Here is a 24,117-nt window from a genome sequence, read left to right on the forward strand (position 1 = left end):
TGGCCTCAAGCAATCCTCCCATCTTAGCCTCCTAAAGCACTGGGATTGCAGGCATGAGCCACCATGCCCAGCCTAACTATCTATAAGTTGGATCCTTCTTTACTGCAAGCAATCTTCTTCTTAGGGTGATTTCCTTATACCAGCAACACTGAACATCCCATGCTCACTGTCACCTCAAGGTTTTGTTCTACTTGCCTCTCTTGCCTAGAACTTCATCTCTCCTCTCTTCCTCCTTAGCTGAATTTTGCAGATACAGAAAATCCTTAAGAAAATCTGTGTGGTTTCTTTTTTTTTTTTTGGGAGACAGAGTCTCACTCTGTCACCCAGGCTGGAGGGGAGTGGTGCATTCATAGCTCACTGCAGCCTTGAACTCCTGGGCTCAAGCAATTGTCCTGCCTTAGCCTCCTGAGTAGCTGGGACTACAGGCATGTACCACCACACCCAGCTAATGTATTTTTTTGTAGAGATGGAGTATCACTATACTGCCCAGTCTAGTCTTGAACTACTTACCTCAAGTGATCCTTCCACCTCGGCCTCCCAAAGTGCTAGGATTACAGGCATGAAGAAAATCTATTAATATTTTTATTTCCTGTTTTGCTTTAATATGCTCTATTGCAATCATACTGTTCTATTATTTATTGCTCTCAAGACACCTTCCATGATATCAGTAGGCCACTGTGAAGAATTATTAGGGTTTCTTATCATATATCCTTCAGTTTTCTAGCTTCATTGCCACATTCTTAAGAAATCATCTGATGTCAATCATCACTGACAATTCAACAGCTTGATTTCGTATTCAGACTCTAAACCATGTGCTTTAATACTAAGTTCTTAATTACCCTGGATTCTCTGCTATTGTTTGAAGGGTATTTGGTCATAATCCTAACCAGACTGCAAGCTCTGAGGTCACTGACTTCTGGGTCCTTCAACACAAAGGACAACTCCTGAGCGTAAAAGATAATAAATACTTCCAAATTGACCTCAAAAAAGAAATCAAATTCTTTTTTTTTTTGAGCCGGAGTCTCACTCTGTCGCCCAGGCTGGAGTGCAGTGACGTGATCTCAGCTCAATGCAACCTCTGCCTCCCAGGTTCAAGCAATCCTCCTGCCTCAGCCTCCTAAGTAGCTGGGATTACGGGTGCCCGCCACCACACCTGGCTAATTTTTATATTTTTAGTAGAGACAGGGTTTCACCATGTTGGCCAGGCTGGTCTTGAACTCCTGATCTCAGGTGATCCACCTGCCTTGGCCTCCCAAAGTGCTGGGATTACAGGCGTAAGCCACTGCCCCTGGCCAAAAGAAACCAAATTCTAAACAAACATATACTTTTAAGATATCAGTAGGTCACTGAGGACACAATCTGTATTCCATTCTCATCCACCTTCATTACAATTCGTATGTGGGATATTAACTAGCCACGTCTAAATCTTTTGTTTATATTCAAAAATACAAACACATATATTTTTCTAAAATAAGTATTATGCTAAAAAGAAGCTCCTTTCCTTACATTAGAAAGTTTCCCCCCTAGTCTCACAAAATCCCCATCTTTCCATATTTAGAATTTATTTCAAAAGTATCAGTGAAGATGGCAGAACATATACAATCTTGTTTCATCACCGTCACAATAATGTGTTTCATCATAGGTCACTCAGCAATTTGTGTTCCATTGTCACCTGCCTTCTTTAAGTTTCAATTCGGGGTATAATTAATTATATAAAATATAATCTTGGCTTATATAAGACATGAAAATGATCTATTTTATATAGATTACAATCTATTTTAGATTTAATGTTATAAAACATTAAAATTTTGATAATTTTGAAATTATATCCGAAAACACAGCAGAGGAAAGAAGTAATTCTTTTAAAAACTAGAGTGTTACATTATCTATATGTGACATAGCTTTAAGTAAAACCGTTTCTAAAGAAAATAGGCAAAAACTACTAAGTTACCTGTAATCATTCCGATCATCAGCTTTTACTCCAGGCCAATCTCTCTTCAGGTATTGACTAGCCAACTTCTGGATACCCTGTTAAAAAATACATATTTTTTTCTAAAATAAATATTATGCCATAAAGGAAGCTCTTTTCCTTGAAATACATGACTTAGAAAATCTCATTTTTCCAAATGTAAATTTAATTCAGAAGTGAAAAAAAAAAAACAATGATAGGCTGCACGTGGTGGCTTATACCTATAATCCTGGCACTTTGGGAGGCCAAGGTAGACAGATCACTTGGGTCAGGAGTTTGAGACCAGCTTGGCCAACATGGTGAAAATCTATCTCTACCAAAAATACAAAAATTAGCCGGGTGTGGTAGCATGCGCCTGTAGTCCCAGCTACTTGGGAGGCTGAGGCAGGAGAATCACTTGAATCCAGGAGGCAGAGGCTGCAGTGAGCCGAGACTGGGCCTCAGCACTCCAGCCTAGGTGACAGAGTGAGGCTCTGTCTCAAAAAAAAAAAAAACCCAATTAACCAACCAACCAACCAAACAAACAAACAAAAAACAATGATAAATGGTAGAACACTACAACCTTTTTTCATTATTGTCCAGTCCTCTCTTGTCTCCATTTTTAGGAAAAGGGTGAGTATAAGGATAAGAAAGTTGAAACTTCATTGATATGCCTTTCACTTTTAACTATTTGACTAGCCATAAAAACAAACCACCTCTGGCATGTCACAGGGAACACAGCTGTCCATCTCCATAGAACTCTGATCACACAGCTTTCTAAATCTCGGCAGCCAAACTCTCATATACCAGGAAAGAGAAAAACAAATTCAATTTGAAGTAGACAGATATATACTGGCATGTAAAATTAATGAACAAATTTTGGTGCTGTTCCATATTATTAATTCTCAAGACAGATTTTAAGGGTCTTTTCTTTTTAAATGATACTGTGGCACAAGTCACTTCAAACAACAAAATAAACTGTTTTACAAAGAAATTTGCCCACTTACTATTATCTACACAACACAAATCTGGATAAAACAGAATGTTTATCTATAATAGGTGTCAGGGAGAGGTACAGGGATTTGAATTGAGAAGACCATTTTGTTAAGAATTGATTTTAAACTGCTCATTCCAATTATACAATGTATTATGTTTGGTTTTTTGCTTGTTTGTTTTCGTTCGTTTGTTTGTTTGTTTGAGACAAGGCCTCATTCCAATGCCCAGGGTGGAGTGCAGTGGCGCGATCATGGCTCAATGCAGCCTCAACTTCCTGGGCTCAAACAATCCTCCCAACTCAGCCTCCCAAGTAGCTGGGACTACAGGCACGTGCCACTGAGCCCAGCTAACTTTTTGTATTTTTAGTAGACACAGTGTTTCGCCATGTTGTCCATGGCTCAACTCCTGGGCTCAAGCAAGCCACCTCCCTTGTCCTCCCAAAGTTCTGGGATTACAAGTATGAGTCACCAAACCCGGCCAACGTATTACTTTTGGATAGGAACATAAGTGGTCCCCTAACACTATAACAGGGCCTAATGTAATGGTTATAGAAATCATTAACATTGAGATACTTATTTCTATACACGTAACTAAAAAGAACACAATGCTGAAATGAAGAACAATCACATCTATTAATCAACTACCTGCTTTAGGCAAAAATTACTCAAGTAAAATCAACACTACACTCTACATGGTACCTTTCTATTAAGGTCTGCCGTCAAATTAGTTTCAATCTCAAGTTCCTCCCGAACTTGGCAACAATTTGGTTTCACTATTTCTAAGTATTGTGTATTCTGAGAACTTGCATACAACTACATATCCGTAACAGTTCCACTTAACATATCTTGTACTTTGGGAGCTCCAAATACTAAGTCTTCCCTAAATATGTACGGTAGTTTTTCACCTCTGCACCTTGTTCATAATGCTCCCATTGCATGAAAATATCTTCTAACCACTCCTATTCCTACTTGCTAAATTCTCACCCCTCCCTTTTAATCTGATACTTAAATTTCCTAACGTAAACAATGACAAATATATATAGGAAAATGTGAAAAGTGTCATTGCCTAGGTACTTATTTTCATTTCATTAAAGTATAATAACTATTCTTTCTACATTTATTAGCTATAATTCTATAAAGAATTATCCCTCATGAACTATTTGGTATATCGAGATACAGTTCTTGGAGGAAAGACAGGATAAATATTTGAATGTCCAATATTTGGGTCCAAAGATGAACAATGAATTTTTAAAGTAACATTATGAACTCATGTATTTTAAATAATAGATGCATTCCAATTAATTAAAGTTGCTTTCTTCTGATGCTCAAATTGTCACATCTGTGGTCTGTCAGAGCCCCTCCAAGTTGGCTCCCATATCATGATCCCAAATAGACTTTGAATGTGTCTTTGTTGTTGTTGTTGCTGTTATTGTTGTTTTACAGTTCCTGGCCCAGACTTGAAATAAGCTAGTTCTCCAAGGAATCCTGATTGTTTTCAGGGAGAAACCAGAGACCACAATCTAGGCAAGTTCTCATTCTTTGGGTCTTACTATTTGTGTCTTTTTCTAAAAGGCCTTTTCTAATCACTGTATGCAAAGTATCTTCGCCTCTGGCCCTCTCACATAACTCTATTTATGCATAATCGTCATACACTGTTACTGTCTGGTTTAAATATTTGTCTGTTTACTCTATAAGCTCCATCAGGTACAGATCTTGTCTTTTTTTTTTTTTAATCATTATATCCCCGGCTATAGCAGATCACCTAGAATTTAGTTGATACCGATAAGATCCACTGATTGCATGGATAAATGCCACCTACATTACTCTGTTTCTAATGTATAGTGCCCATCTCCATTTACGTTTTTGCCATTCTGTGTTAGAAGTCTTTGGATAAAAACTTCTCTGGTTCCTAATTTTCATGTACTCAAATTTTTTAATAACGGTATCAGATTTCTGAGATTATGACCAGGTGGCTTTAATATAATAAATTCCTTGGTAAAATTACAGTCAAATTTGACCATCTTCACTATTTTAAGAGAAATATGTGTGGGTATTCCAAAGCAGTTTTTAAAAATAATAGAAGTTTATTCCATACCTAGAAAGCACTACACATTAATTTTTATGAGGGTTCAATTAAGTCAAGATCTCAGAATTCAAATAACTCATTATCTGTAGGGAAGAATAACAAGTATACAACATAATATGCCAGGCAACATATGGGTTACTGCCAAACAAGTGGCAAAATGTGATATAAGTACCCAAATGAGGAAAAGATCATCTGGTATTTTCTCAAATCACATCTAAATGACATGATAGTGACTTTTTCAGTTTAATCACTGTTAAAGTGTTTACAGAACACATCACACAGAACATAGAATATGAGATGAGCCTCAGTTCATGAGCAGGATTAAGACAGAAGGCAGAATGACAGCGCTCTAAATTTATGTAGGAACAAATGAACTTAAGCACTTTCACGCATTTCTCTTAACTCTATGTTAGGCTTTGTTATCACCACAGAGAAATTGGACATTAAAAGCATAAATACTTTACTTCAAATCATACAGTTCGTAACTAGTTAGATGTGAGCTAGAATCCAAAGTTACTATGTCTTTGTAAAAGAAATCATTTTAGAGTGGACTTTATCTATTTTTTTAAATTATGAAATTAATTTGTTAACTTTGTGCATTATAAATTACAATAGCAATTTCTAGAGCTCTAAACCACAAAGCTAAACTGTATTAAACTGAATGAGCCCTTCAGAGATGAGATGAGGGATTCATGAAATAGACAAACAATGAGATCTTTAGATGAAAGACTTTATTCAAGTTAGTTCACAGAGGCAGGAATCATGACTTCTGTGTACTCCATGCAGCTGTTCAAGATCTAATCTGCATGGATGCTCAGACATACTCTGGGGCTATTATAGTAAAGGTCCTAAATAACATTGCACGTTTCTGAAAGCATTCTATGCTTAAATTAACTGGTTTCCTCTATACTTTATATTTAAAGCTACATTTGATGAATAAAAGGTTTACTTACATAGAAAACAAAATCCAGCCTAATTAATTTGCTAAGGAAAATAAACCTATGTCTTGCAATTTTTTAAAGTTTTTAAAAAATTTTTTTTCAAATCATTCTCCAAGCCCACAGCACTACTATCTAAAATTGGTCCACTAAACATAATATTTATTTATATTTACCTAAGCATCACTGATGCATAATGCTGATTTGATTTGCAATTCAGTTCACTTTAGAGCAGTGGCTTCCATAAAGATGTACTATCAATATACTCTTTGAAACATGCAATAACATCCGATTCCAACTTTTAAAAAGCCATCAGTGTCTAATGTTAGGCTTGCTTTGTTTTACCTCTCAATAACACTTGCTGTATTGCTTTAACAAGTGAAGAAACACAAAGAGAGCCACTGTTGAGTAGACACTAGGAAATGGACTGATGGCTTAACCTTTGGCCAATTTATTACAGCAAGCTGAGTAGAAGGGTGCTCTATGGCTCTAGCACAGGTAATTCTGTATCCATTTCATCCCTCAGCATACAGAGAAACTAATATTTAAATTTTACTAAGGGTTTGCCATTAGATGGCTCTTTAAAATTTTTGGAAACCATATTCTTTATATACTATACCATTTTGTCATGAAATTCCCGGCATTATGCAAGTGATCTTTTAACAATGAACAAGTTCATTGCATAAGTTGGATATTTCTTAAACTAATGCAAATTATGCAATTATTACCTTTACTATATTCTTAAATCACTTTAAAAGTAATACAGAACTTCACTCCCATCCTAAAGGAAAGTTTTAAAATATTCTTCATTGTTTTGTGTGGTATACGATTATGTAAGATTTAAAAAAACAGTATATTATTTTAAATTACATAATAAATTGTCTTTATTTACTTTTCCATAATTTCATGATGAAATGAAATATTAATCTCATATAATAATATGTTCTATATATTAAACACTAAAGGTATCTTTTAGCCTTTTCCCATTTATAAAAATAAAGATTAATTTTATTTAAATTAAGTATATATAAGAAATAAGATCTATTGACATTTTATTTACATTGAGACAGGGCCTTGCTCTGTCACCCAGGCTGGAAGGCAGTGGCATGATCATAGCTCACTGAAGTCTTGAACTCCTGGGCTCAAGTGATCCTCCTGCCTCTCAGCCTCCAGAGTAGCTGGGACTGCAGGTGCATGCCACTGTGCCCAGCTAAGTTTTAAAATTTTTTGTAGAAATGGGGTCTCACTATGTTGCCCAGGTTGATCTGAACTCCTGGCCTCAAGTAATGCTCCCACCTCTGCCTCCCAAAGTGCTGGGATTAAAGGTGCAGGCCACTGTGTCTGGCCTATCTACTGACATTATAAACGACCCATCCTATTTGATATAAAGATCAAACATAGAATAAAAAAAAAAAAACAGGCACACATACGTTCACTGTAGCCCCATTAGCAATAGCAAAGACATGGAATCGACCTAAATGGCCATCAATGGTAAAGTGGATAAAGAAAATTTGGTATGTATACACCATGGAATACTATGCAGCCATAAAAAAGAATGAGATCATGTCCTTTGCAGGGGCGTGGATGGTGCTGGAGGCTATTAACCTTAGCAAACTAATACAGGAACAGAAAACTAAATAATATATGTTCTCACTTATAAATGGGAGCTAAATGATGAGAACACATGAACACATAGAGGAGAACCACAGACACTGGGGCCTTTTGGAGGATGGAAGCTAGAAGGAAGGAGAGGATCAGGAAAAATAATTAATGGGTACTAGGCTTAATACCTGGGTAACGAAATAATCTGTACAACAAACCCCTGTGACATGAGTTTACCTATGTAACAAACCTGTACATGTAACCCAAATTTAAAATAAAACTTAAAAAAAAAGCTCACTCATGACAGAATTCTAAAAAAACTAGATGCAGAAGAATACGTCCTTAACCTAATAATGGATATATACAAAAAACTGGCTGGGCGTGGTGGCTCACACCTGTAATCCCAACACTTTGGGAGGTGGAGTCATGAGGATCACTTGAGCCCACGCAACACAAGGAGACCCCTGCCTCTGTAAATAACAAAAAAAAATTTCCCAGGCCTGGTGGTGCACACCTGTGGTCTTAGCTACTTTTGTGTATGGCAGGAGAGGGAGAGGAGAATGAGACGGGAGGATCACTTGAGCCCAGGATGTCAAGGCTGCAGTGAGCCATGACTGCACCACTGCACTCCAGTCTGGGCAACAGAGTGATACTGTGTCTCAACAAAGAAAAAAAGCAAAAAATAAAAACCAAAACTAAACGACACACATAAAACTAAAGTTAACACCATACTTTTAATGGCGAGTGAATGCTTTTCCCTTAAGATAGACATAAGGCAAAGATTTTCTCTGTTACACTTCTTTTCAACATTGTACTGGAAGCCCTACTTAGTACAATAAGGCAAGAAAAAGAAATAAAAGGCATAAAGATGGGAAAGGAAGAAATAAAGCTATCTTTATTCATAGATGACATGATTGTCTATGTAAGAAACCCTGAAGAATCTACAAAAAAACCTCATGGAACTAATAACTGAGTTTAGCAAAGTTGCACAATACAACGTCAATATTCCAAAGTTAATTGCTCTCCTACATACATGCAATGAACAACTGGAATTTGAAATTTTATTAAATGAAGTACTTACGTATAAATCCCACAAAATATTTGCAGGATCTGTATGTGGGAAAGTCCATAATACTAATGAAAGAAAGAAAAGAATAAAAGAATCTAAATGGATGGAGAGACATTCCATGTTAATGACTTGGGACTTCATATTGTTAAGGTCTCATTTGTTCCCAATATGATCTATACATTCAAGGCAATCTCAATCAATAGTCCAGAAAGATAAAAGTATTAGAATAGCCAAAATTCAGAAAAATAAGAACAAAATCAGAGCACTCTCATTACCTGACTTCAAGGTATACCTTGAAGGCTGCAGGAATCAAGATAGCATGATGTTGGCAAAAGAATGGACAGATAGATCAGTGGAACAAAAGAGAGATCCCAGAAATAGACCCATACAAATATAGTAAACTGATTTTTCACAAAGGGGCAATGACAATTCAATGGAGACAGGATAGTCTCAATCAACAAGTGATGCTAGAACAATTGAATGACCATAAACAACAACAACAACAACAAAAACCCTTGACACATACCTCACGAGTTACACAAAAATTGGCTCAAAATGATTCATACACCTCAATAGAAAGCATAAAACTATGAAACATTTAGAAGAACAGAGAAGAAAATCTCCTTGACCTTTGGTGAAAAGTTTTAACATATAACACCAGAACCAAGACACATGAAAGAAAAATGATAAATTGGACCTTATCAGAATTAAACTCTTTCTTCTGGAAAAGACACTACAAAGAGAATAAAAAGACAAGCTGCAGATTAGGAAAAAATACTTGCAAATCATGTATCTGATGAAGGAAGTCCAAATATATAAAGAATTCCTAAAATTCAACAGTAAGAAAAAAATCAACACATTTTTAAAATGGGCAAAGGATCTGAAAAGATACTTCATCAAAGAAGATATAAGAATGGCAAACAAGCATATGAAAAGAAGTTCAGCATCACTTGTCATTACGGAAATGCAAACTAAAATAATGTGGTACCACTACACATGTATTAGAATGCTAAATCCAAAAAATTAACAGCAAGAAATGCTAGTGAGGACGCAGAGTTACAGAGTACTCCTTCAACGGTGGTGGGAATGCAAAATAGTATGGCCACTTTGAAAGACAGTTTTGAAATTTCTTATGAACAGAGACTTCCACAATCATGTTCTAGGTATTTGGCCAACTGATTTGAAAACTTAGGTTCACAAAAAAACCTGAGCACAAATGCTTCTGGCAGCTTTATTGATAAACTTGGCAACAAAGATGTCCTTCAGTAGGTGAATGGATAAACAAACTGTGGTACATAAATATAATGGAATAGTATTTAGCAATTAAAAGAAACAAACTATTAATTCACATAACTTGGATGAATCTTAAAATGCATTTTGTTAAGTCAAAGAAGCCAAATTAAAAAGGTTACACACTGTATTATTCCATTCATATGACATTCTGGGAAAGACCAATTGATAGAGAAAACAGATCAGTGATTTTCAGGGGTTTGGGGAGACAGAAGTGTTTGCTAGGGGAAGAATTTTAAGGGTGGTGAACTAATATACATAGTATTGTAGTAGTGGATCTGCAACACTATACATTTCCCAAAGAACTTTGACAATACCCACAGAACTTTGACAAGAGACAAAGAATGACTCTTAATATACGTAAATTAAAAAAAATCTACCAGTGGTTGGGGGAACCCAAGACAGAATGCAGACTGTGACAAATCCAATTGTATTACAAAATGTGAGACATAACCTCGTAAATGGGTATGGGGAATGAAGGGGCAAATTTTATAATTCTGTAAAATAATGTGTTTATAAATGGATCCAAGAAACTTTGGAAAAAAGTATTTTAGCTAGAAACTGTATGACTAAAGACAAAAAAACTGTATATAAACATTGTACACTAGTTGATAAAGTTGTTTCTCACTAGGCACAGGTAAAAAATTCTGAAAAGTGGTACACACATACTGGGATTAAACAAACATGTAAACAGATGGCAGAGGGTAGAAACTCAGTGTTGGAGTGGGACTTAGAAATAAGATGGGGAAATGAGAATGAATTACATGGGGGTGAATTAGAGTCACAGACATCGAGTTCAATATATATTTTGTTGCAATTGCAACAAAATCAAACATTGACAAATGGGATCTAATTAAACTGAAGAGCTTCTGCACATCAAAAGAAACTATCAACAGAGTAAACAGACACCCTACCGAATGGGAGAAAATACTGCAAAGTATGCATCCCACAAAGGTCTAATATCCAGCATCTATAAGGAAATTAAACAAGTTTACAGGGAAAAAAACAACAATCCCATTAAGAAATGGGCAAAGGACATGAACAGACGCTTTTCAAAAACAGACATACATGCAGCCAACAATCAAATGAAAAAAAGCTCAATATCACTGATCATTAGAAAAATGCAAATCAAAATCACAATGAGATACTATCTAACACCAGTCCAAATGGCTATTATTAAAAAGTCAAAAAATAACAGAAGTTGGCAAGGTCATGGAGAAAAAGAATGCTTATACACTGTTTATGGAAGTGTAAATTAGCTCAGCCATTGTGGAAGACTGTCATGATTCCTCAAAGAACTAAAGACAGAAATACCATTCAAGCCATCAATCCCATTACTGGGTACATACCCAAAGGAATATAAATCATTCTATTATAAAGATACATGCACACATATGTTCACTGCAACACTATTCACAGTAGAAAAGACATGGAATCAACCTAAACGCCCATCAGTGATAGACTGGATAAAGAAAATGTGGTATATATATATACCATGGAATACTATGCAGCCACAAAGAAAGAATGAGATAATGTCTTCTGCAGGAACATGGATGGAGCTGGAAGCCATTATCCTTTGCAAACTAATGCAGGAAAAGAAAACCAAATACCACATATTCTCACTTATAAGTGGAAGCTAAATGATGAGAACACATGCACACATAGAGGGGAACAACAGGCACTGAGGCCTTTTGGAGGGTGGAGGGTGGGAGGAGGGAGATAATGAGAAAAAAATAACTAATGGGTACTAGGCTTAATAACTGGGTGATGCAATAATCTGTACCACAACCCCCCATGACACAAGTTTAACTATGTAACAAACCTGCACTTGTACCCCTGAACTTAAAATAAAAGTTTGCTCCCTCTCCCTCTCCCTCTCCCACGGTCTCCGTCTCCCTCTCTTTCCACGGTCTCCCTCTGATGCCAAGCCGAAGCTGGACTGTACTGGGGCCATCTCGGCTCACTGCAACCTCCCTGCCTGATTCTCCGGCCTCAGCCTGCCGAGTGCCTGTGATTGCAGGCACGCGCCGCCACGCCTGACTGGTTTTCGTATTTTTTTGGTGGAGACGGGGTTTCGCTGTGTTGGCTGGGATGGTCTCCAGCTCCTAACCGCGAGTGATCCGCCAGCCTCGGCCTCCCGAGGTGCCGGGATTGCAGACGGAGTCTGGTTCACTCAGTGCTCAATGGTGCCCAGGCTGGAGTGCAGTGGCGTGATCTCGGCTTGCTACAACCTCCACCTCCCAGCCGCCTGCCTTGGCCTCCCAAAGTGCCGAGAGTGCAGCCTCTGCCCGGCCGCCACCCCGTCTGGGAAGTGAGGAGCGTCTCTGCCTGGCCGCCCATCGTCTGGGACGTGAGGAGCCTCTCTGCCTGGCTGCCCAGTCTGGAAAGTGAGGAGCGTCTCTGCCCGGCCGCCATCCCATCTAGGAAGTGAGGAGCACCTCTTCCCGGCCGCCATCCCATCTAGGAAGTGAGGAGCATCTCTGCCTGGCTGCTCATCGTCTGAGATGTAGGGAGCGCCTCTGCCCCGCCACCCCGTCTGGGATGTGAGGAGCGCCTCTGCCCAGCCGTGACCCCGTCTGGGAGGTGAGGAGCGGCTCTGCCCGCCGCCCCGTCTGAGAAGTGAGGAGCCCCTCCGCCCAGCAGCCGCCCCGTCTGAGAAGTGAGGAGCCCCTCCGCCCGGCAACCACCCTGTCTGGGAAGTGAGGAGCATCTCCGCCCGGCAGCCACCCCGTCCGGGAGGGAGGTGGGAGTCAGCCCCCGCCAGGCCAGCCGCCCCGTCCGGGAGGGAGGTGGGGGGGTCAGCCCCCCACCCGGCCAGCCGCCCCATCCGGGAGGTGAGGGGCGCCTCTGCCCAGCCGCCCCTACTGGGAAGTGAGGAGCCCCTCTGCCCGGCCAGCCACCCCGTCCGGGAGGGAGGTGGGGGGGTCAGCTCCCCGCCCGGCCAGCCGCCCTGTCCGGGAGGTGAGGGGCGCTTCTGCCCGGCCGCCCCTACTGGGAAGTGAGGAGCCCCTCTGACTGGCTGCCACCCCGTCTGGGAGGTGTACCCAACAGCTCACTGAGAATGGGCCATGATGACAATGGCGGTTTTGTGGAATAGAAAGGGGGGAAAGGTGGGGAAAAGATTGAGAAATTGGATGGTTGCCGTGTCTGTGTAGAAAGAAGTAGACATGGGAAACTTTTCATTTTGTTCTGTACTAAGAAAAATTCTTCGGCCTTGGGATCCTGTTAATCTGTGACCTTACCCCCAACCCTGTGCTCTCTGAAACATGTGCTGTGTCCACTCAGGGTTAAATGGATTAAGGGCGGTGAAAGATGTGCTTTGTTAAACAGATGCTTGAAGGCAGCATGCTCGTTAAGAGTCATCACCACTCCCTAATCTCAAATACCCAGGGACACAAACACTGCGGAAGGCCGCAGGGTCCTCTGCCTAGGAAAACCAGAGACCTTTGTTCACTTGTTTATCTGCTGACCTTCCCTCCACTATTGTCCTATGACCCTGCCAAATCCCCCTCTGTGAGAAACACCCAAGAATGATCAATAAAAAAAAAAAAAAACCTGCCCTAAAAAAACAGAAATAAAATAAAATAAAATAAAATAAAATAAAATAAAAGTTTAAAAATTAAATAAATAGAATTAAAAAATTTTTTTAAATCTCCTTGGAATTAGTTTGTAGAATTATAATCTGTATACTTGTGACTAAACTATATCTCTAAATTGGTATATCCTTATGACTAAGAATTTTTTTAAAGCTATATAGTATTTCAGTCAAAAACCAAATCTTAATGTGTTATGCTGTATGATGTACCAACTCAGTAACATCCTTCTGGTCTCCCGTAACCATCCACATATACCAGTAGGTATGTGTGGTATATATACCTACTGATATGCTCCACGTTTTGACTAAAAAACACAGATATGCTCCAGGTTGTGACTAAAGAATTATAGAGATTCATTTTATGTATGTATGTATGTATGTATGTATGTATGTATGTATTTTGACATAGAGTCTCACTCTGTTCCCAGGCTCAATTGATCCTCCCATCTCAGACTCTAGAGTAGTTGGGACTACAGGTGTGTGCCACTGCACCCAGCTCATTTTTTTATTTTGTTTTTGATACAGATGAGGTTTCACCATGTTGACCAGGATGGTCTCAAATTCCTGGGCTCAAGCAGTCCACCTACCTTGGGCTCCCAAGTGCTAGGGTTACAGGCATAAGCCACCGTACCCAGCCTACACAGATAAATGAAATATTCTGTATGAGGACTATAGTTCATAGTATACTGTATTCAGGATTTTGCTAAATGAATAATTACAGTTGCTCTTGCCACTGGGGGCAAAATGACTGACTGTGAGATGATGGATGCTAATTTGTTCCACTATAGTGACCATTTTACATCATATCTTATAACATCATATCATATACCTTAAATATATGCAATGAAATTTATTTTAAAATAAAAGAAACCGAGTATAAAAATAATGTAGAATATATAAAACAGATATACAGTGCTCTAAAAAAGTATAAAGATAGGGGGAGGTGGTTTGTATATTCAAATAGACTTAATTGAGAACTACATATGATTAAAGATCAGAAGGACAAATGAGAGTTAACTGTCTAAGAGAAGTGATATGGTTTGGCTCTGTATCCCCACCCAAATCTCATCTTGAATTGTAATCCCCATGTGTCAGAGGAGGGACCTGCTAGGAGGTGATTGGATCACAGGGGCAGATTTCCCCATGCTGTTCTCATGACAGCAAGTGAGTTCTCATGAGATCTAATGGTTTAAAAGTTTGGCACTTCCCCCTTTGCTCGCTCTCTCTCCCGCGACCATGTAAGACATGCCTTGCTTTCCCTTTGCCTTCTATCATGATTTTAAGTTTCCTGAAGGCTCTCCAACCATGCAGACCTGTGAGTCAATTAAACCTCTTCCTTTATAAATTACCCAGTCTCAGCTAGTTCTTTATAGCAGTGTGGAAATGGAGTAATACAGAAAATTGGTACCGAGAGACATGGCGTATTTCTATAAAAATACCTGAAAATGTGGAAGTGACCTTGGAACTGGGTAGGAGGCAGAGGTTGGAACAGTTTGGAGGGCTCAGAAGAAGAGAGGAGGATGTCGGAAAGTTTGGAACTTCCTAGAGACCTGTTGAATGGTTTTGACCAAAACCATTGATCACTGATAATGATATGGGCAATGAAATCCAGGCTGAGGAGGTCTCAGAGGGAGAAGAGGAACTTATTGAGAACTACAGCAAAGGTCACTCTTGCAATGCTTTAACAGAGAGACTGGCAGCATTTTGCCCCTGCCCTAGAGATCTCTGGAACTTTGAACTTGAGAGAGATGATTTAGGGTATCTGGCAGAAGAAATTTCTAAGCAGCAAAGCATTCAAAATGTAACCTGGCTTTTTCTGAAAGCATACAGTCATATCCAGTCATAAAGAGATGGTCTAAAATTGGAACTTATGTTTAAAAGGGAAGTAGAGTGTAAAAGTTTGAAAAATTTGCAGCCTGACCATGAGGTAGAAAAGAAAAACCAATTTTCTGAAGAGAAATTCAAGCTGGCTGCAGAAATTTGCATGAGTAAAAAGAAGACAAATGTTAATAGCCAAAACAATGAAGAAAATGTCTCCAGGGCATTTCAGAGATGTTCACCACACTCCCTGCCATCACAGGCCCAGGAGGCCTAGGAAGGAAAAATGGTTTTGTAGCCTGGGACCAGGGCTCTGCTGCTCTGTGCAGCCTTGGGACACGGTGCCCTGCACCCCAGCTGCTCCAGCTCCAGCCGTAGCTAAAAGGGGCCAAGGTACAGCTCAAGCTGTTGCTTCAGAGTGTGCAAGCCCCAAACCTTGGTGGCTTCCACATGGTATTGGGCCTGCAGTTGTGCAGAAGATAAGAACTGATGTTTGGAAACCTCTGCCTAGATTTCAGAGAATGTATGGAAACACCCGGATGTCCAGGCAGAAGTCTGCTGCAGGGGCAGAGCCCTCATGGAGAACCTCTTCTAGGGCACTACAGAGGGGAAATGTGGGGTTGGAGCCCTCACACAGAATGCTCACAAGGGCACTGCCTACTGGAGGGGTGAGAAGAGAGCCACCATCCTCCAGATCCCAGAAAACCTCACACCATGTACCTGGAAAAGCCACAGGCACTCAATGGCAGCCTGTGAAAGTAGCTGCAGGTGCTGTACCGTGCAGAGCCACAAGGACAGAGATGCTTAAGGCCTTGGGAGCCCACATCTTGCAACAGCGTGCCCTGGATGTGAGACATGGAGTCAAAGGAGATTATTTTGGAGCTTTTACTATTTAATAACTGCCCTGTTACGTTTCAGACTTGCATGGGGCCTGTAGCCCCACTGTTTTGGCCAATTTCCCCCATTTTGAATGGCAGCATTTACCAAATACCTGTACCCCCATTGTATCTGGAAGTAACTAACTTGCTTTTGATTTTACAGGCTCACAGGCAGAAGGGACTTCCTTGTCTCAGATGAGACTTTGGCCTTGGACTTTTGGGTTAATGTTGGCATGAGTTAAGACTTTGGTGGACTGTTGAGACGGCATGATTGTGTTTTGAAATGTGAGAAGGACATGAGATTTGGGTGGGCCAGGGGTGGAATGATATGGTTTGGCTCTGTGTCCCCACCCAATTCTCAACTGGAATTGTAATCCCCATGTGTCAGGGGAAAAACCTGGTGGGAGGAGATTGGATCATGAGGGCAGATTTTCCTCATGCTGGTCTCATGATAGTGAGTTCTCATGAGAGCTGATGGTTTAAAAGTTTAGCACTTCCCCTTTCGTTCTCTCCGTCTCTCCTGCCACCATGTAAGAGATGCCTTGCTTCCCCTTTGCCTTCTGCCATAAGTTTCCTGAAGGCTCCCAAGCCACGTGAAACTGTGAGTCCATTAAACCTCTTTTCTTTATAAATAACCCAGTCTCAGGTAGTTCTTCATAGCAGTGTGAAAACGGACTAACACAGGAAGCATGACATACAGCAATGAAAGTAGAAAGGTAGTCGAGACAAACTACGAAGACCAGAAAGGGCACCATAAATATAATGGTGTAGTACACTAAAAACGATAAAATGCCATTGAAAACTTTTAAATAAGGAGATAAAAATCAATTTGCATTTTTAAAAGGTCATTTTCACAGCTATGTAGGAAACAACTTTGGGGGAAAACAAAAGATACGGAAATCACTTACAAGACTATTGTAGGAGTAAATTCTGAGAATAAGGCAGAGCAGAAAGGACCAGGAATCTTGTCTCCCAACCTAGACAACAATCACACTGCGGCAAGATCGGTTTGATGCAATTATTTTAGAATTCTAGAAGCCACTGTGGACTTGCAACTCCCAGAGAAAGACTTGGAGAGTAAATTACAGTTAATTTAGGTCAATTTCAGCTCTTAGCTCAGCTGTGGCTACCCATCTTTATCCCTGGCCCATTGGCACGCAGCCATGCATATGTTCCTGGAACAACTCCTATGCTCCTTATGGGAGCCAGGATGGGCAAATGGGACCCTATCCTGTGCTACGATCACTGACTGCTGCTTATGATTGTGGAGGTGCAGACAGAGAGGTAGGAAGTCATTGCAGCACCCTTTCCCTATTGCTACAAGCCCTTCCCCCCTTAGGCTGAAGTGACTTCCAGGGAACTTAAAGGGACAGCGTCCTTTTTCCCGTCTTCATTTTCCCACCTTTTGAGAACCACACACTGAAAATTAGGACATTGAAGGGCAATTGCATATTTGAGAGAAATTAGTAAGTCACCACAATATACAGAGAAAGGCACAGGCTCAGAAAATTCCTGAGAAGACCTTAAGTTTACATCTCAGGCTGATCCTCAGCATGGAGACTACTTATGATAATCAAAAACAAAAGAAAAACAAAAACAAAAACAAACTAGCAAAACCTCAGAAAGAGGGAGAATCTGATGTCCAGAGTCACCACCTTATTAGATTCAAATGGCCAGTTTTTAACAACAACAACAACAACAAAAATCACAAAGCATACAAAGAAATAGGTAAGAAATACCCAAGGGAATGCCATTAGTTTGAAAATATTTTTGCCTACAGTTATAAAACTGCTACATGATAGCAGTACCCCCACAACCCCACACAACCCACAACTGATTGCTTAGTTCCTATGTATATGTGTGCGTGTGTGGGTAATCACAGTATCTTGTCCAAAAGTCAAGACACTTATCGGAAGATGTGCACTTCTGCTAGGTACTAGCATAGATTCTAGAAGTATGTATAAGAGAAAGTTCCTGTCTTGTTCTTCAAGAGATGATGCAATAGAGAGATTATACTAAATAAAAAAAACAAAAGGAGATATTTTCACAACTGAATATACAAAACTCAATTTACCATACATAAATGTATCCAAGTGAGTATATAGTTTTTACGCCAACCAGGAAAGGCAATAGGGATGGATTGTATATGTCTCCAGAGCCCTAAACACAGAGTAACATTCAAGAATACTGTTATGGCTTCCTGGGCATTGTATAAGGTCTCTTACCTGATGACCTTAACTTTGTAAAGATGGTGGTGGTCAATACTTTAATCTATTTAAAAACCTCATTGGAGCTACAAATCAATCCACAAAACCAACAAAGAAAAATATATTAATAGTACTGACATTTAAAAAATACCGTATATATTTAAGATGTACAACATGAAATTTTGCTATACATATTGATAGTGAAATGGTTACCACAGTCAAGCAAATTTAACATATCCATCATTTCACATTGTTATCCCTTTTTGTGTATGTGTGTCTAGAGCACCTAAAGCCTACTCTTTCAGCAAAAAATCCTGAATACAATATTATTAACTATAGTCCTCATGATACACATTATATCTCTATACTTGCGCATCCTGAATTTCTGCTATTTTTTAACCTTTGACCTAAGAAACTGTAGTATACACATACACATACACACACACATTCACGCACACCTCCAGAAATACTATTCAGCCTTAAAAGGGAAAAAAGGGAGATCCTGCTATTTGTCACAACATGGATGAATCTGGATGGGTTCATCCAGAATATGTTAAGTGAAATAAGCCAGATAGAAAGAAGACTACTACTATTTGATCTGTTATATATGGAATCTAAAAAAATTTAAAAACTTGAATAAATAGAGATAGAGAATAAAGGCCGGGCACGGTGGCTCACATCTGTAATTCTAGCACTTCAGGAGGCTGAGGCAGGTGGATTGCTAGAGCCAAGTTTGAGACCAGCCTGGGCAACATGACGAAACCCTGTCTCTATCAAAAATTATAAAAATTAGCCTGGTGTGGTGGTGTGTGCCTGTAGTCCCAGCTACTCGGGAGGCTGAGGTGGGAGGATCACTTGAGGGCGGGAGGTGGAGGCTGCATTGAGCTGTGACTACTGCACTCCCCCCTAGGTGACAGAACAAGACCCTGTCTCCAAAAAAAAAAGAGAGACAGAGAGAGAATGAAGCAGTGGTTACCAGGAACGGGGAGGGAGACAGTAATGCCAACATTTGTACTGGGTGTTACACTTACAAAGTATTTGTATATGCATTATGTTGTTCGATCTTCACTTAAACTGAATGTAGTAAGTATCCTATTAGAATCTGACCAACAAAGGACCATATTAACCAACACTGCTTATACCCAGGAATCCAACCCAAGCCTTCTGACTCCAAAGGCCAGTCCACACTCCCGTTATTCTATTTCTCACCATTGATATGAACTGATATATTACAGGTAACCAACACAAATCAGGTAAGAGCTGGCACAGCAGCCTTTTCGCCTGGAAAAGGCACATGCATTGCTTAACAAGTTTTATTAAGTGCTTTCTATAGGGAAGGCACTGTATTAGATGCTGGGGGAATAGCAATGAACATTATGGGTATTATCAATGCTCTTCTGGTATGTATATTCTGCCAGGGATTAATTTAAAAAATTAATATCCACCAAGAAGAACTATTAACTAAATTATGGTCATCAGTACGCTGCAATGTTACACAATTATTAAAGAGAATGTGCTATATAGTCTCAAATATTTAATAAAAATATATACGCTACAGAAAAATGAATAGCACGATCCTATTTTAATTTAAAAAACATGTAAGCATATATACTCTAGAATACATATGAACTTGGAAATGGGGTTCAAAAGTAAGAGCTTTTAGTTTTTATTCTTTATACCACTGGATTGTTCAATGTTTTTTATTTTAAGAGATGGGGTCTCACTCTGTTGCCCGGGCTGGAGTACAACAGCACAATCATAGTTCACTGCAGCCTCAAATACCTGGGCTTAAGTGATCTTCCCACCTCGGCTTCCCAAGAAACTAATATTACAGGTATGCATTGCCTGGTTAATTTTTTTAATTTTTTTATAGAGACAGGGTCTCACTTTATTGCCAAGGTTGGTCTCAAACTCCTGGCCTTAAGTGATTCTCCTGACTTGGCATCCCAAAGTGCTAGGATTACAGGTGTGAGCCACCATGCTTGGCCTATTTCTATCACTTAATTGCTCAGTATTTTTAAAGCAAATGTTTATTACCTTCCTAACTGAAAAAAAAAAAAAGCACAACAAAGAGGAAAAACTCAAGAAGTCACCATTTGGTGTAGGTATTACAACAGGAAAGTATATGGGAACATAAAGCAGAGAGATCGAGTCAGGGAAGGCTTCCCAGAGGAAATGAAAATTGACATCTAAAAAAAAAAGAGCTTGTAACGAGAGGTGGGGTGCAAGTGGGAACATAGCCCCTTCAAGAAACTTCATACAAGCTGGCATGGAGCTTGTAAAAGGGAGAATGGCTTAAAGGTGAGACTGAATAAGTAAGGGCTATATCACACAAGGATTTATGTTTGGACTACCTTAAGACAACAGGAAATCAAGCTTGCGAGCAGTGCAGTGCCATTATCAGATTAAAATGTGATTTAAAAATCATTCTAGCTGCAGTGTGGGAAACATGGATTAAGAGTACTTAGATTGGCCGGGCGCGGTGGCTCACACCTGTAATCCCAGCACTTTGGGGGGCTGAGGCGTGCGGATCATGAGGTCAGGAGATCAAGACCATCCTGGCTAACATGGTGAAACCCCATCTCTACTAAAAATATAAAAAATTAGCTGGGCATGGTGGCGGGCACCTGTAGTTCCAGCTACTCGGGAGGCTGAGGCAGGAGAATGGCATAAACCCGGGAGGCGGAGGTTGCAGTGAGCTGAGATCGCGCCACTGCACTCCAGCCTGGGCGACAGAGAGAGATTCCGACTCAAAAAAAAAAAAAAAAAAAGTAGTTAGACTACAGTCAGGGAGACCCATAGGAGGCTACCACTCTAGTCCTGTCCAAAGATGATATGCATAGTATGGAGGCAAAGAGATGTAAATGGGACAAGTTTTAGTGCAAAGAATTTTAGAATTATGAACAGAAGAGACAGAAACAGGTAATCTCTAAGGTCTCCACTTATAAACATACTCTGACCCCTCACATTTTAGATCTACTAGATGTAGCACAGAAATGGAGGAATTACAGGGGGCTACACAAGACATCTTCCACAAGAATATTCCTCTAACATTAAAAGATATGAAGCAACTACAAGCATATCCACACTCCCAAACCAGGATAAAACAATGTTAATTAAATAAACTATGGAATTCTATACAAATTTATATAATTTATGGTTATTGGCAATAGTAAAAAGACCAGGACTTTGAAGTCAATACTTGAGTTTGAGTACTGTACTGCCTTTGCTGTGAATTAGTTATGAGTATTCTTGGATAAGACACCAAGCTATAACTAGGTTAGGTAGGTTTTTTCCCACATCCCAGTTAACAACTAGTATACTGTATTTACCTATTTGATGACATGACTTGAAGTTGAAACATGATGGGGAACAACGCTTATGACACAGAAACATTCAATAATGTTAGTTGTTTTAAAGAAATTTTATTTATCATGTAACTATTACGAATAGAAATCATGAAAATATAATAGACAATTTTAATACCGATAGCAAATATATCATCTTTTTTTAAGAGTTGCTTTTTTCTTTCTAAAGTTTTTCTTTTTTAAAAAATTATTTTTATTATACTTTAAGTTCTGGGATACATGTGCAGAATGTGGAGGTTTGTTACATATGTATACATGTGCCGTGGTGGTTTGCTGCACCCATCCACCCATCATCTAGGTTTTAAGCCCTGCATGCATTAGGTATTTGTCCTAATGCTCTCCCTCCCCTTTAAGGTTTTTCTTTAAATATATTTACAGATACGTTAAAGCGGAATTTTTTAAAAGCCTTTTAAGACCAAGTGCTCACACCTACTTCAAAACATGAAGCTAGAAATTCTCATGTAGCCTGTCTAATTTGACTTTGGTAGCACACAAACATGCAAAAACATTCCTCTTCCTGAAAGAAGCAATTTCCAGCTGTCTAACCTAAAACATAAATGATTACACACCAGAAACTGTTACTAATGTTAAAATTCGGTACCAGAGGCTGAGCCTGTATCAAGGAAATAGAGATCAAAGTTTCCACTCTTGTGAAAACATCTCAAGTTAGGAACCACATCAATAAAACACAATACTCAGAACTCAGCAAATTTATACTCATAGTAAAGAAAAAGTCAAAGTAAGCTTTAACTCTTGATACTACATCACCTACATTGTTGAAGTTTCCCAATTTTTTTCAACTTCAATAAACTTATTTGCACAAAATGACCTGCAAATTTTAAAGTAAAAGTAAATAGAGCATTGCAATTTACTTATTAAGGATCAGGTGAATTTTGACCAGAACTTCGAAGTAGCAAAAGAAAATAAATTATAGAAGGACTAAAAGTCAAAAGAACCAAGACTGTCAATCTGTCAGTCAACAACACAACTGAAAATCCTCTGGGTGCAAAGTAGTACCTTTAAAAAGGTCACTCCACAGGCAGCTAAAGTACTATAGGATAAATGTCACCTGCTGAGTCAGACTCTAGAGGTGGGGCTGAGACACTGATAGTTTAACAAACTTCACAGGTGATTCTGATATGCAGCCACTATTGGGAACAACTAGTATACTGGTTAAGAGCACAGACACACATTCTCGGGTTTAACTCCTGGACCTTGACAAGTTATTTAACTTGTTTTTAGTTTTTATTTTTATGTATGTATGTATGTATGCACTTTTTAGTTTTTATTTTTATGTATGTATGTATGTATGTATGTATGTATGTATGTACTAAGACAAGGTCTCGCTCTGTCACCCAGGTTGGAGCGCAGTGGCGCGATCTTGGCTCACTTGCAACCTCCACACCCACCAGGCTCAAGAGAGTAGCTGGGACTACAGGCACGCACCACTACTCCTGGCTTGTATTTTTTGTAGAGACGGGGGTCTCATCATGTTGCCCGGCTGTTCTCGAACTCCTAAGCTCAAGCAATCCACCCACCTTTGGCCTCCCGAAGTGTTGGGATTACAGGCATGAGCCACTGCGCCTGGCCATTAACTTGTTTTTATCTTGGATGTCCTCATCTCAAAAATAAAGATAGTTATAGTACCTACTTCATTGTTGCTGAGATAAGCAAACAAGTCAGTGTTTATAAAGCACTTGGCCCAATGTATGGCATACATTAAGTGCTTAATACCTTCATCCATTCAATAAGTACTTACTGAGAATTTTCTACAATATGCCAAATGCTATTTTAAGTACTGAACACTATTGAAATGTTCAGTTTTTATTTATTTATTTATTTATTTGAGATGGAGTCTCGCTCTGTCACCAGGCTGGAGTACAGTGGTGCAATCTTGGCTCACTGCAACCTCTGCCTCCCAGATTCAAGCAATTCTCCTGCCTCAGCCTCCCGAGTAGCTGAGACTACAGGCGTGCACCACCACACCCAGCTACTTTTTGTATTTTTAATAGAGACAGGGTTTCACCATGTTGGCCAAGATGGTCTCAATCTCTTGACCTTGTGATCCGCCTACCTCAGCCTCCCAAAGTGCTGGGATTACAAGCGTGAGCCACCACTCCTCGCCCAGTTTTTATTAATGTTGTTAAAACAAGAATGATCAAATATTTAAGCAAACTTCTTACTTTCAGTTGAAAAAACTAAAGGCTAAGAGTAGACTGGCTTGGACAGGGCTCAAAGTGAACCAGTAGTAAAACCGGGATTAGAACATGGGTCATTTGACTTCCAAGCTTCCCAGTGGAGTTGACTTGTGGGCAGGTTTTAA

At 39.5% G+C, this 24,117-nt stretch overlaps 1 protein-coding gene across 3 annotated transcripts in view; it reads right to left on the minus strand.

The window, feature by feature from the left end:
- The window catches only part of FCHSD2 (FCH and double SH3 domains 2), a 306,616-nt gene that overhangs the window by 176,737 nt on the left and 105,762 nt on the right, over nucleotides 1-24,117 (minus strand). For 2 of the 3 annotated variants that reach the window (XM_019037195.4, XM_019037196.4), the window contains exon 4: nucleotides 1,952-2,028. The exons of the other annotated variant lie outside the window; for it this stretch is intronic. In XM_019037195.4, coding sequence (XP_018892740.1) covers nucleotides 1,952-2,028 — 77 coding nt within the window. The remainder of the gene's footprint in view (nucleotides 1-1,951; nucleotides 2,029-24,117) is intronic. 3 annotated transcript variants of the gene reach the window in all.

This window comes from Gorilla gorilla, chromosome 9 (genome assembly GCF_029281585.2).
Source record: "Gorilla gorilla gorilla isolate KB3781 chromosome 9, NHGRI_mGorGor1-v2.1_pri, whole genome shotgun sequence".
Taxonomy (NCBI): domain Eukaryota; kingdom Metazoa; phylum Chordata; class Mammalia; order Primates; family Hominidae; genus Gorilla; species Gorilla gorilla.